At 46.8% G+C, this 14,343-nt stretch overlaps 1 protein-coding gene across 1 annotated transcript in view; it reads left to right on the forward strand.

Annotated features, from left to right (window-relative positions):
- PARM1 (prostate androgen-regulated mucin-like protein 1) overlaps window positions 1–5,061 on the forward strand; it is a 101,220-nt gene extending 96,159 nt beyond the window's left edge. Inside the window, exon 4 of the mRNA XM_027599297.2 lies at window positions 4,872–5,061. Coding sequence (XP_027455098.1) covers window positions 4,872–4,956 — 85 coding nt within the window. The 3' untranslated portion in view covers window positions 4,957–5,061. The remainder of the gene's footprint in view (window positions 1–4,871) is intronic.
- The last annotated feature ends 9,282 nt before the right edge of the window (window positions 5,062–14,343 follow it).

Genomic DNA, 14,343 nt, shown 5'->3' on the forward strand with positions numbered 1-14,343 from the left:
GAGAACTTGGGGGGTGTCACAATAAGCAAAGCTGGAGCCTAGAGGCAGATCGGGGCTTGACCCTTGTAAAGGAGAAGGTGTTTTCCTCAAACAAGTATGTGTCGACACAAGGGAAGTAAGACACTTCATTCATTTTCTTTTCTTTTTTTTTTAAAGATTTTATTTATTTATTTGACAGAGAGACACAGCCAGAGAGGGAACACAAGCAGGGGGAGTGGGAGAGGGAGATGCAGGCTTCCCGCGGAGCAGGGAGCCCGATGTGGGGCTCGATCCCAGGACCCTGGGATCATGACCTGAACCGAAGGCAGACGCTTAATGACTGAGCCACCCAGGCGCCCTTCGTTCATTTTCAAAGACGATTGGGTTCCATTAAGTATCGATGCTGCACTTATCTTAAAATAGGTACCATTGTGCAGTTGTGGGGAAAGGCCTCCAACCGCAGATGTCTCCACTGCATGTCCCAGTTGTCACAGGCCATCAGCTATTAGGGACAAGGTGAGTAGGAAGGGCTGCTTCCTGTTAGAGCAAAGCCATTTGAGAAGGAAGCCATGAGGCCAGGGCTTGACATAAATCACTCCCTATTTTGTCCCCCCAGGTTCTGCTTTTAGCTCACGAACCCATACGGTAGCAGCAACATGGGGCTCAAGGCACAAGGCCATGGATTACCTGTGAGCTCTGTGCTGGGGGGCTTTAATGCCACATCATTGTCTCAGAGAAATGCAGAGCTCTCTTTCCTCTCACTATAATTAAGGTCAAAATGGTGTCTCTGACCCTTTGTACTCTTTAGTAATATTTTCACCCTGCCCCAGTTATATTATGAAATGAATTGCCCCAGACCGTACGAATCCCTGCTGGTATCGACCAAGCAAACTCTTGTCTATGCTATTTATGTGTACCTGATGTAAGCCCTCATCATCAAGTATTTACGAAAGAACCACTGACTCAAGAGCAACATGTGAAATGTTCTGAGAATTCAAAGAAAAGTCAGAGGCGGCCTGTCCCCAAGAGGTTTACCATCTATGGGAGCCGCGGTGCAGCAAAGAGGAAATGTAGCTATGTTGGCTGGTGCCAGTCTTGACAATGAAATTGAGTAAACAAAACTGTTCTGATCCGGTGATGATGCCATTCGTACCGACTGCTCTTCCGAGGGAAATGAGATGAAGCAGTATTGCAGAAGAGAGCCGGGAGACCCAGATTTCAGAACCAGCTCTGCCTTTAAGTCACGTGCACACAGGCATCTAGATTCCTCGAGTCCCACTTTCCTTATCTTGAGGGTGAGGTTGTTTGCCCCTCGTGGACTTCACAAGTACCAATCTGAAAACCGCCCCATCGCCATCTAAGACGTGCATGATTTAAGAAGTTCAGACCTAGAGAGACAGTTTAAAAGGGTCCTTAGTTATTCTCTTTTTTTATTTTTTATTTTTTTGATAAAGATTTTATTTATTTATTTGACAGAGAGAGACACAGCGAGAGAGGGAACACAAGCAGGGAGAGTGGGAGAGGGAGAAGCAGGCTTCCCGCCGAGCAGGGAGCCCGATGCGGGGCTCGATCCCAGGACCCTGGGACCATGACCTGAGCCGAAGGCAGACGCTTAATGACTGAGCCACCCAGGTTTTCGTGTTTTATTTTTTTATTATCATGTTCAGTTAGCCAGCATATAGTACATCACTAGTTTTTCATGTAGTGTTCAATGATTCATTAGTTGCGTGTAACACCCAGTGCTCATCACATCACGTGCCCTCCTTAATGCCCATCACCCTGTCACCCTATCCCCCCACCCACCTCCCTTCTGTAACCCTCAGTTTGTTTCCCGGAATCCAGAGTCTCTTATCCTCCTCTTAACTCACACACACACACACACACACACACACACACACACACACACACAACACAAACGTGTTTGTCTTCCTCTCTTTACAGTATTAGAGGATTGATGCAAACCCGGCTTGCATCCCAGCACACCCAATTCTTCTTGCTTAGGCTCATTAATATATTAAAACAAGCCCTCCGGCTTCAGTACATTCCCAAATAGGGCTTATCTATAGCTTTTGCTTCACTTTCGTCAGTTATTGGTATTGTGCTCAACTCCCTGTACATTCCAACAAGAAGGCAAAGAAAAATGAAAGTAAAGGTCCCCCCTTTCCTTTTATTTTCTAGTATTCATATAGTGAACGTCTCTTATAATACAGCAGATTCAGGATCAAATAGTCTTGCCTGGACTAACTATAAGCAGGAAAACCTGATGGCCGAGAAATTTTTAATCCTCTAACCCCACTCCAGCATAATGCTTTAAAAAACAAATTCAAATACTACTATAAGAAACCGGTTTTATAACTGTGCCCGCAGCGTGGTTTCAGGAGTTCCTGATGGAAGGGAGGCTCGCTTTTCCCTCCGCGCCCTTTTCCACTCTTTGCAGATTTGCCCTGTGCCTGTGTAAGTTTCATTATAATAAAAATTAAAAAGGGGTACTGGCCAACATTTACTGTGCTTTTACTATGTGCCAGGGCTTTTATAGGCATTACCTCATTTAATCCTCCCACCAGCTCTAACACATTTTAAGTTTCTTCAATTTATAGATGGAGAAACAGGGGATTAAAAACATATTCAAGGACATACATCCGTTGACCCAACTGATACTTCTTGGGAATAAAATTATATGATAGATAATAAAACGCTTGTGAGAAGTTATATTTACCATACAAAGGCGAGGCAGGTGTAACCCTATCAATAAAGGAACAGGTTTATTAGGTAGCTGTTGGCCAGGCTTACAACAGTAAGTCATGCTAAGTTTAGGCTCGGCTCAGTCCCATACAATCCCAGGTTTTTACTTGTTCATTCTCTAGCTTTCCATTGCTCAACATCCTGTGAAGATTTGATTGAGGCTGGAGGTGTTAAATGTGGGGGAGGTGTTGGCGATGCGTGGCCAGTGACCTTGTGTACCAAAACTGGCCTACCCTCTTCCCGGCGATCAGAAGATCAGTGGTGTGTTATCTGTGGTCTCTGTCCCTCTCACATCCACGGAAATAAGTGGGCCTTTAGGGCAAACAAAGCATATTGTGGAACATCCTCAAATGTCCAGGTGCACAGCTGGGCCAGCTGAGCCAGCCCGCAGAATTTTGAGGACTAAGAATCTAAAACCAACTCAGCAAGGGCCTGATGCTTTGCAATCAGACCATCTCTTTTCAAATATCTGGCATATGGGAGTAAGCTTCAGAAGAACAGCAGTTATTTTAACAACAGATAGAAGTGTAACAAATGCTTTTTGTGCCTTTCAGATTGTGTTTTCATTTGGTTCAGGTTTCATATACGAGTTGAGACAATAATTAGGGGGCGTGGGCCCGTTTGTCCATACTATATATAGCAGATGGGATCTGCAGTGGCAAGGTGTAATCATTCACACACAAACATGAACCTGAGAGCCACTCGGTGTTCATTTTGTGATGTTCTCCTCACCCTGACAGTACTTTTAGCCATACAGAGACTACAGTCCTCTCTGGGAAGCTCCCATCTTGTGAACAGATTGGCTTTTGGGGACTTTTTTTTTTTTTTTTCCAATCACTGTTTCTTCCGCAAACATTTATTAAGGACTTCCTATGTCCTGGATATTCTTCTAGGCATTGCAGATAGTGCCAAGAACAAACAAAGCTGTCACATCATCCATACTTAGAGTTTAGTCAGGGAAGGTGGCAATCACAAAATAAACAAGTAAATTATATAGTATGTTAGACGGTGATGAGTACTTTGAGAAAATGAAGCCAGGAATGCTGGGAGTGGGGGGGTGGGAGTTGCAAGTTAAACAGAGTTCCTGAGAGAGGCCTCACTGAGAAGGTGACATTCGTGCAAAGACTTGATAGAGGTGAAGGAAGGCGATCTGGAGGCCAGCTGTTCCAAGCCGAGAGAACAGTACGTGCAAAGGCCCTGAGGCAAGAGTGTGCCAGCCGTGATGGGGCGGAGCAAGGAGGCGTGGTTGGAGCAGAGGGAACAAGGGGGACTGAAATAGCAGCTGATGTGCTCAGAAAAATAACAGGGGCCAGATCCAGAGGGCTTTGCAAACCATCCTAATGATTTGGCTTTTACTCTGTGAGATAAGGAGCCGCTCCATGTGGTTTTAAACAGAGGAGCAAGAACTATCTGATTTCAGTTTCTTACAGAAATAATACTAATTGTGAGACAGGTTCCCAGAATAACCAGTCAAAGCCTGTTAAACCCAAGTTGCCATTGAACTAAGAATGCTAATCAGACTCTGGGAAGCTCAGAGCCCGGGATCTGGACCCAGGAGGTGAGAATCTGACTCATAGCTCGCTGGGGTGACTTGGCGCACGTCAGATCAGTAGCTCGGAGAGAGAACTTCTCCCTGTCGGAGAAATAAGCAATACCCGCCCCATGGCCTTATTTTGAGGATCAAGTGAAAATGGAACACAGAAACCCTGTGTAGGTTGTAAAACACGATATGCAGGTCAGGAGGGTGGTGAGAGAGCAGCAGTGGTTGTGGTGGCGTCCTTACGACTCCCGGGAAAACTAGGTCCAGGGCTGAAGTCAAACGCCAGGAATGCAGCCTTCCCTTTGCTATTCCTTCTTATTAAGGAGCCATAGGAACGGGTCCTCCTCCTTCTCCAGCACTAGAGATCAAGTAGAGAGACAAGGACCCAGCTGATCTCAACGGAAGGGGCCAGCTGGGCTCCCACGTGAGCAGTCCTAACTTCCAGGGGTCTGTAGACTGGGGCCTCCAGGGCTGGCGGGTGGAAGAATCGGGTCTCCCCTCCTGCGGGCCCCAGAAGCCTCCCCGCGCAGGCTACCAGGCATCCGGCTCCGCTCAGGCGGGCAACTTCTCCAGGTAACCGTAGCTCTCTGCTCTCTGCTCCCTCCACCAGGCATTCCTCCTACGGAAGGCTTTTGGATGATCATGACTACGGATCCTGGGGAAACTACAACAATCCTCTGTACGACGACTCCTAACGAAGGAACGTGGCCGGGACGAGGAAGAACTGTTGTTTATTTATAAAGTGCTTTCCAGTAGAATTAATACAAGTACCTGATATGCATTGAGCGACAATCTCTTAAGCCCTGTTTCGTTGGTTTGGTTGTTTTTGTTTTCCTCCCTCTCCTCTGGCTGCTATAACTTCCCCTTTCTGGTACAAAAAGAATCATTGTTTAAAGGTGAGCGAGGCTTCCTTGCAGCTGAAATGGGCCAGCCTGAGCCGGACCACCATGGTGGAAGCTTCCGTACCCACCGCAGGATCCACTGTAAGAGGGACTGAGGGCCAGGGATCGAGTCGTTCCGTCGGGGGCTACTTTTAGGGGAATTTTTTGTTGGTGGTATTCTCAAACTTTTTAGTTAGGAAATTACATTCAATCTCAATGAGGGGGAGGGAAGTGAGTACTGGGAGGACTTCCCCCTGCAGGTGAGGGCGCAGGGCTGCTCCGATTCCTTTTTAATCTCTGTTTGTATCTGCCAGCATGCTGCTCGGCTCTGCGAGCGGGGTCCCGGCTTCTTAACTGCCCAATTAGTGGAGGAGAAAACCAGAAGGTTGCCCCGGGGAGGCCAGGAGGACAGCTAGCGTGTTGCTGTCAGATCGCAGCGTGCCCTCTACCTGTTCTCCCCTCCAGGCCCGCCATCTCCGCTCTGCCCGGGATGCCCGTTCTGGTCAGCCGCAGCCGGCCGGCATCCGGCCCGCGGGCTCTCTGCGGGAGACGTCTGGGAGAGGAGTTTAGTTAGAGAAGAGAAAGGGGGAGGCGTGGGAGGGAGCGAGCGCTGGGGCTGTGGAGGAGGCTGGGAGGGGAGGGCATGGAGGACCACCTGGGGGGAAACGAGGAATCAGCCCCCAATAACTGAAAGAGATATCCACTGCTCCGAGGAAACTCTAGAAAGAATCCTTGCTTTATACCCACAAAACAGCTAGCTCACTGCCTTACTGTCTGTTGGATAACGGCTGTAGACTGTTTTTTAAAAAACTGTAAAGGCATTAGTCTATCTGCAGTTGCTCAGTGAGGCATTTCCATAGGAAACAGACACCACGATTAATCCATGTATTCTTCCTGTACGCTTACCTTACTAATTCTGCCCTCTAATTAACGAACACTCCCAGGTACATGGTCTTCAAATCCTAGATCTCGAATTTTGAAAAAGAACTGCTATTGTTTGCAGATGGCCATTTACTGCAGTGGGTATCAACCGGCAGACAATTTTGCTCCCCAACGTGAGCCATTTAAAAATGTCTCGTGACATTGTTGAGTATCACGACCCGGGGGTGCCACTAGTAGATAGAGGCCACGGACGCGCTGAACATCCTACAATGCACAAGACAGCCCACTACAACAAAGAATTGCCTGGCCCCAAATGTCGGTAGTGCTGAGTTTAAGAAACTCTGGTTTCTTGAAATGTCCCTTGTGACAAAACAAGACACTCCCAGCTTAGTAACATTTTTTATTTTTACCTAAATGAAATGATTTGTTAAATTGTTACCTAAGAAGTATTCAGTTTGTTGGCTGATGGGTTGTTTTGGCATGTGTGGTTGCCTTTTTATTTCTGTGTGTTCTCTAGATAGCTTTATTTCGTAGCTAGAACTCTATCTTCCCGAAACACCTCATGTTAGTAACTGGCATCTTGTGCCCTGACTGGAGTAGGAAACTTCACGGATTAGGAAGCATCCATTGGGTCCTGATTCGGAATACGTTCTCTTGTCCAACAGTGTCCTACAGTGTCATAAAGAACTTGAAACTGGATCAATTTTTATTTCTAAACTTGGACCTGCTGCCGTGGCTGTTCCCGGAAATCTGACCCTCAGCTCAACCTATCACTGGCTGTGGTCCAGCAAAGTACTGACATGAAGACCACTGTTGCCATGATATTCGGAGATGCTAGGAGCTGTGCCGCCCTCCACAGCCTGCCTTCCCACACTCTGAAGAGAAATTATTCCCAAACTCCTTACATATCAGAGGGGAATGAGCAAGCCCCAGAGGTACTTTACAACAGGACCAGGTAATGAGAAGTAGGCTGTCAGGAAATCCGATTAGCTCTGATTATTAAAAAACAAACAAACAAACAAAATGGACATTCTCAGAAAACTGGCCAGGGATGACCCATGGTGCCCCCTCCGGCTGTGCTGGGCCTGATTAATTGTTTCTCTTCCCTATCCTACCCCCTTTATAAAGCCTGTAGGCCTTCAGTTTAGCAAAGGACTATTCAATAAAAACAGGACATCCCTTTATTTTCTCCCTTGGCCACAAACATTTTAACGAAATGTCCATGAAACACCTTTAGAGCGTTGCTCTCCTGGATGCTGCTCCCATTATGACACAGAATCAGTAAGCATCTTCCCTTACCAGAGTCTTCTGTTGTGCAAGAGCACCTGATGGGTTTGTTGCTCCTATTAACTTCCAAATCCTTATGGCAAAGAGAGGGATCTGGGCCTAAAGCAAATGTATTCAGCAAGGTGACAGCTTCCCATAAAAAAAACTCTAACCCTCCTTGGGGAAGAATGAAGGGGGGGAAATCGGAGGGGGAGACGAACCATGAGAGACGATGGACTCTGAGAAACAAACGAGGGTTCTAGAGGGGAGCGGGTGGGGGGATGGGTTAGCCTGGTGATGGGTATTAAGGAGGGCACGTTCTGCGTGGAGCACAGGGTGTTATATGCAAACAATGAATCATGGAACACTACATCAAAAACTAATGATGTAATGTATGGTGATTAGCGTAACAAAAAAATTTAAAGGAAAAAAATTTAAAAACAACAACAAAAAAAACCTCTAACCCTCCTTGTTATGGCAGTATAAAATACCTCCAGGTTGAACCTTATTTTGCCAAGTACTTTTTTTCTGAGTTGGCCAAAGAATTTGAACTGTATTCAACACATGTTGCTTGAAACACACACACACACACACACACACACACACACCTGAAATACATGCTGATAATTGATGTCAGGGAGATATTCTGTCTAGGTCTGCACAAGGGAAATTGCTCCAGTGGATCTAAAAAACAACCACATTTCATCCAGGAATAGGACTAGTCATAAAGTGATAGACTGTCAGAGCAGGAAGGAGGCAAGCAGCCTCTTCTAGACCGTAGATTGCAAATGATGAAGAGTGGGATTCAACTTTGTTTTCTTTTCTCTGGCCCCAGTGAAGTCTCCTGCCCTCCCTGGATGTCTGTCTTCATTTCTTAAATGAGGGTGATGCTTTCATATTGACCTCACCCCATGCTACCTCACAAATGTGTTGTGAGGATTCATGAAACGATGTCTACAGTGTTTTCAGTTTCTGGAGAAAAATATTTATAGACATCTTAAGTATTACATAGGTATATAAGTGATCTCAGTTTCAGTTTCTTGTTTGTTGTTATACTGGTGTGTTGTTTTGACTTAAATCTATAAAACAACAGCTGTTTCTTGGCCACATCAGGCAGCTGTCCCAGCTCTGAGCTACCCCCAGTGCATCTGACTGCAGGGTGAACCATGCCTGGAACCAGGAGAATGGTTTCCATCTCCAAATGAAAAGATGTCCCAGGACCTAGGTCTCACAGACTATTGAGTTAGGATCCAGAAGGTTAGGGTAATACAGGAGGGATACCTGAGCACTGACTGATAGAAGTAGGCCTCTGGCCTTCGCCATCCTGAAGTCTTCTGAGTTCTTTGTGGAGTTGATTTTGGTTTGATGTCATCCGTTTGCCCTTCATCTTGCTTGCAAGGGTGCATGGTTCAATCCCTCGCGTATGGGAAATGAATTTTGCAACTGCGCCGTGTTGATTTGCACGTTCGATTCACCCTCTTTGCCTTTAACCTCTTTTTGGCAAACGAATGTACCATTTCAACTTCCATTTTAAAAGTGCTAGTTGGTACTGCTAATAGTGCTAACCGAGAGACCAATGCCACATTGCTTTCTTGGGGTGAGTTAGCCAACATCATCTAACGATGGAAAGATGTGCAACTTCTTTGATATTTGATGTCGTTGTATCTACATTTGTTGTAAGACATATTGCATACCAATTATATCGATTAAAGTTGTTAAAAGCTTGCATCTGACAGTGGTGACTCACATTTTGATATGTTTTGTTATTCAGGACATTCAGTTGATATGCCCCTATTAAGTAGCCTTGACTTGTTCTTGAAGAAAATTTATCCCCTATCAATAAATAATATTTTCTGCACAGCGGGAAGGTCTCTCTGATCTCGAAACAGAATTGAAGTGTGTCAGAAATGAAGAAACTTTCCAAGCCGTCATTTTGCTCTTAACAATACACCATGTCTTCTAAATTAACTGTAAAAATAAACACTTTGATTCAATAAGTAGGCAGGGGTACAAAATCAAGTCATATTAAGGCATATCGGCATTAGTGGTACATTTGATACCTGCTTGTTTCATTCTCCTTCAAAAAAATTGAGTTCATCATACCCATCCTGACAGTTGAAATAGCAAGCAATTTCAATCATTCGGAACATAATATCAACCCTCAGGAGCTAACCAAAGATTATTCTGATTCAGAAGAAAAGAGCAACAATAAAACCCATGCATTTTGCAACACAGGAGGGGAATGGAAGCACCTGCAAGCTAGAGTGAAGTGATACGATGATTTGAAAACTTGAGGTCAGATTTAATAAGTTTAGGTGCCTGGTGTCCAGTGGCACAGCATGGAGGATTGACTGGAAAGAGTCAAGAGGAAGAAAGAGGACCAAACGTGAAACAGACCCTTTCCTGGTGATGATCCAGGCATCTCTGGAGGCCCTCCACGGGCACAAAAGCAAGTAGCAACTCCATTATTCCAAGCTCACCTGAACACAGTCGGTCAGAAAGCACTTCAAATGTGCATGGAAAGAAAAGGCGTAAGGATAATGTGTAGTGTTTACCTATTACGAATTATTGGGTCCAAAACATATATTTTCCTACAGTGTAGCTTTTCCAAGTCAGATCATAGTATGTTTCAAGGATTTAGTAACCTCGCTGCCGTGTTTTACTCTCCTAAAGGTCAGCAGGACTCACCAATCGCTGGCTATATTTTGATTTTTGTCAAATCGAGATTGAAAAGTCCTGAACAGATTGGGGGACAAAGCCTGTGAGAGGTATGATCTCTGAAAGGATCTAAACCTTGGCAAGTATAGAATGGACTCCATTACTGCACTAAAGCAGCATTGATCAGTTTGACTCAAGAAATGCATTGCGTTTCTATTTTAAGCAAGATACTGAATATTTACTATAAAACAGAAGGAATATAGTACCCAGTAGGAACTTTGGGTGCCTGCAGGCATTGTCTGATGCCATCCTGCATCAACGTCATGGTCTCTACACTCTCTCCATGTTACAGGTAAGGAAACTGAAGTTCCAGGATATGAAATGCACTCTGGCGTGTACTGAATCCTTCTATGGACTCCATATCAAATAAGATGGGCCCTGCTCGCCACATATTTACAGTTGAGTCAGTGGCAGAGGTGGCATTCCAACCAGGTCTGTCTGTCACCAAAGCCCTGGGTTATTTTCCACTCAGGGGACTGGTTTCTGATCTAAGTAGAACCCAGTGCTCACACCTTCTACTAAAATGGGATCTTCCACCTCTTGCCAAGTCTCCCGTCAGCTATTTTAGGTGATCTCAAGGGGGTCTGGCACGCGGCCCAGAGCAAGCCCGGTCAGCTCCCAGGCACATGTCCCCTGCCAGGCGCTGTCACCTTCCTGCCAGTTCATGCTGCCCTGCTGGGCTGTGTCCTCTGCCAAGGAAGAGGCTGCCTCCACCTCCCCCACTCTGTTAGAGCTCATCAACACAGGCCCCGCTGCCTCCCCGAGTTGAGTGAAAACCTCTCCTAGCTTCTACCTGCGGCCTCCCCACTCCCCGTAGGAGACCAGTGTGAGCCCACAGCAGCCTGGACTAGAGATTCTGTCTCGGAATCTCTTCCCCTCTCGCCCTAAGTTTCCATTATTTCAAGAGCTTGTCTTTCCTTGGTATCCTAACAATAATGATAGCTTATTCTCAGCTAACACTCACTATGAGCCAGATCCTGTTCTGAGCGCTTTACCCGGATTAACATCCCTAGGAGGTAGATATTATTGATGCAGTATCCCTATTGTACAGATGAAAAAACTAAGGGCTGAGGGTGTAGAGACTTGCCCAAGGTCACACAGCCCCTAAGTGCTGGGGCAGAATTCAAGTGCCAGCAGTCAGACTCGAGCGCCCATGCTCTCCATCACCTCCATGGAGCCCCCACCCGGTGCCAGAGGTTCCTGCACGTCCGCTCAGCCCGCCATCAGACAGGCTCATCTGTGTCTGAACTCCGTGTGGCCAAGGCTGGGCGCCCAGCACAGAAGCGAGCTCCCTCCCTGAAGGAAGGCTTCTGGCCTGGCCGACTCTGTGCTGCTTCTGTCTCGATTCTGGCGCTTCCAGACAAGGTCGCCCACCCGACAGCCCCCAGCTCGACAGCAGGCGACTCCAGGCTGACCTGTCCCTTGTCACCACACCCACACAGTGGATGTGGTGAGACAGTGCAGAACACTCTCGTGTTCTCCCACTAGCCACGCCTGCCTTGGCACGGGGACAGAATTCACTGCAACAAACACTGCTGGGCAAAGTGCTGAAAAGTTCAAACCCGTCAGAAGCCAGGGGTTGTCAGGTGGTGTGAGAGACAAACGCATGCCCCCGCACCACCACACTGAAGCCTGCAACCGGCATTCATCAGGGAAAACAAACAAACAAACAAACAAAAACACTTCTCCGTGTATCTCTGGAATATATATTAAAATCTCAATACAAAGCAAAGGATTTCACGTCGAAATTAGAGTCTCACATAGACACTTTGAGAGCGAGAAGAGAAGTGGGTAGGGGAACCATAGCAGGTAACTGCTGGAAATCTTGGGTGTCTGGGAAACTGCCACCATCTCAGGCTCCAGCAGTGAGGTGGGGCGGGGGAGAGGTGGGGTCCTCAAGAGCTCACTGGGGGCCACAGCTGCCCCCACACCTGCCTGCAATGATTTCGGGGGAATGGCTTCCCCTGTTTTCCATCTTGCCTATATCCCTGGAGAACTTCTCATGGGCAAGCTCCAGCCAAACCCTGCAGGAAAGGGAATTGGAAGAAATGCGATTTCTGGTTCCCCTCTGGTTTGCCAAGGAGACCTTAGGCAACGTGGGAAGGATGCTGAGCAGCAAATAAGTGAGCACAGTCCACCCTCACTCCTCCAAGATTAGAACTTCCCCAAAAGGAAAATAACATCATTTTATCCCTAAGGTGATAAAACTGTCCCTTACACAACTGAGGGTACACTCACCTGCCCCCTAAAAAGAAAGACAAAGACACGGAATATGCCATGTGTGGCTTCAGCTCTGGGAACATTCACTCCTAGTCCAGATGCAATCTTCCTTTGATACCCAGCAACTTAAATGCCCAATTATAGGGTTAACCACCTTATGTTGGATAAAGGTGGGGGGATGAAGAGAGAAGAGGAACTGATGAATACAAATACCTATATATATATACACATACGCATATATGTATCAAATTGAGGAAGAGAATATGCATAGTTACAAAAAGACTTCCTTTCTGCAACTGATGAGGAGACAGCATTGGTATTGAGAACTTCCTTCTTCTGCTAGCCTGTGCATTTTCCTTTGTCCTCAGCCACATCTCATCTGGACATGGTTCTTTACGTGGCAGGGTGACTCAGACCTCCTGCCGGAACGTGAGGAAAGCTTGGGGACTGGAAAAGCAAGAGAGCTACTGAACTGAATACCACAGATAAATGAACATGAGAGAGAGATGCCCACATGGTACCTAAGTGCCAAATACTCTCCCTTCCCTACTTTCATTCCTCTTTCCTCTCTCTGCCCCCATCCCTCCAGCCCACCTCACCCACCCCCACTAAACAGAAGAAGAAAAAAAAAATAGGGTAGAGAAGAGGTTAAAAACCATTCTCAGCACTTAGCTTGCTGCAGGCAGAGCCCTGGGTCATTCCACACCCTCATCCACCCACCAACTCCCCCAGCTCCTCATCTCTGCTTGGGGTCTTCTGAGGACAATGGTGCATTCTTCAGAAAGCCAGAACTTGATAAAAGATCTGCTGGGGAGTGTGGCGGGCAGTAAGAGCAAAGGTTTCCTTTCATTCATTCACTTTCCACATAGAAGTCCCATGGGCCACTCCGCCCTCCACATCCTCCCAACTCCCCCACTCCTCTCCTCCTGTGAGGAAGTGCCTGGCTGCAGATGGTCTTGCTGAGCCATGATTACAAGCTCTGGGGCTGATATGCAATGAATTGAAATACATTTAACTTACAGGATGAGTAAGCCCCAACGGCAATTTATCTCAAATCCTGAGGCCGGGGGGCTGCTTGAGGGACTGTGCTCTCTCCTTCTGAACAGCTATTTCTGGAAAGCAGCCAAGCTCACTAAGCAGCCCTAATCATGGGGGCACAGCCTTGAAGCATTTGCCTGGCCCCTGCCAAGGGCTCCCAGTAATACCTGGCTGCTGGACTCTTCTCCAGAGCGGAGAGGCCGGATTCTACGTCTGTCTCCCCTAGACCGGTTTCAGTGCCCCCATGAGTTCAGGTAAACTAACTCACTCCTCGGGGACCGACATCCTGAGCTATCCAGGGAGCTGACAGGTGGCTCTTCAGCTAAAAAAAGGCAAACCATTCGGGGTGTCCGGGTGGCACAGTAGGTTAAGCATCTGTCTTCAGCTCAGGTCATGATCCCGGGGTCCTGGGGTGGATCCCAGGCTCCTTGCTCTGCGGGGAACCTGCTTCTCCCTCTGCCTGCCGCTCCCCCTGCTTGTGCTCTCTCTCTCTCTCTCTCTCTCTCTCATAAGTAAATAAGCAAGCAAACAAATAAAATCTTTAAAAAAGAAAAAGGCAAATCATCCTTCCCAGCCTCCATAATTTCCTGCAAACTGAGGCAGCTGGTTCCCTGGAGAGTAGCAGGCTCTCAATCCAAGCATAGTCAAAACCATGGACAAAGGCTAGAGATTCTGCCCTGCTTTGCATCCTTCCCCTCTCAGTGCCTTTTCTATGCTTAGGACCCTAGCTGTAAGAAGGGAGGGGGGCAGTGGGAAACCCAGGCTGCTACCTGACAGGCCTTATGGGACTAGGGGCCAACTGGAAAGCACTTGTTCATGGACAGCCTCACTGTTTGCTCAGTTAAGGGCCCCATGGATTCAACTAAGGAGTAGACTGCGGTGGAACGGTAGCATTGAAAGCAAACATTTCATTCATTCATTTATTTACCATTCAACAAACAGTATTCATTTATACATTCTAGATGTATAAACAGGTGAAACAAAACATGATCCCTAAGATAATATTCATCGTCAACATGCTTTCAGTCTAAAAATTAAACAGGCTAAATCTAAAACTGGGACTCCGTACAGAGTGAC

This window comes from Zalophus californianus, chromosome 2, assembly GCF_009762305.2.
Source record: "Zalophus californianus isolate mZalCal1 chromosome 2, mZalCal1.pri.v2, whole genome shotgun sequence".
In the NCBI taxonomy this organism is placed as follows: Eukaryota; Metazoa; Chordata; class Mammalia; order Carnivora; family Otariidae; genus Zalophus; species Zalophus californianus.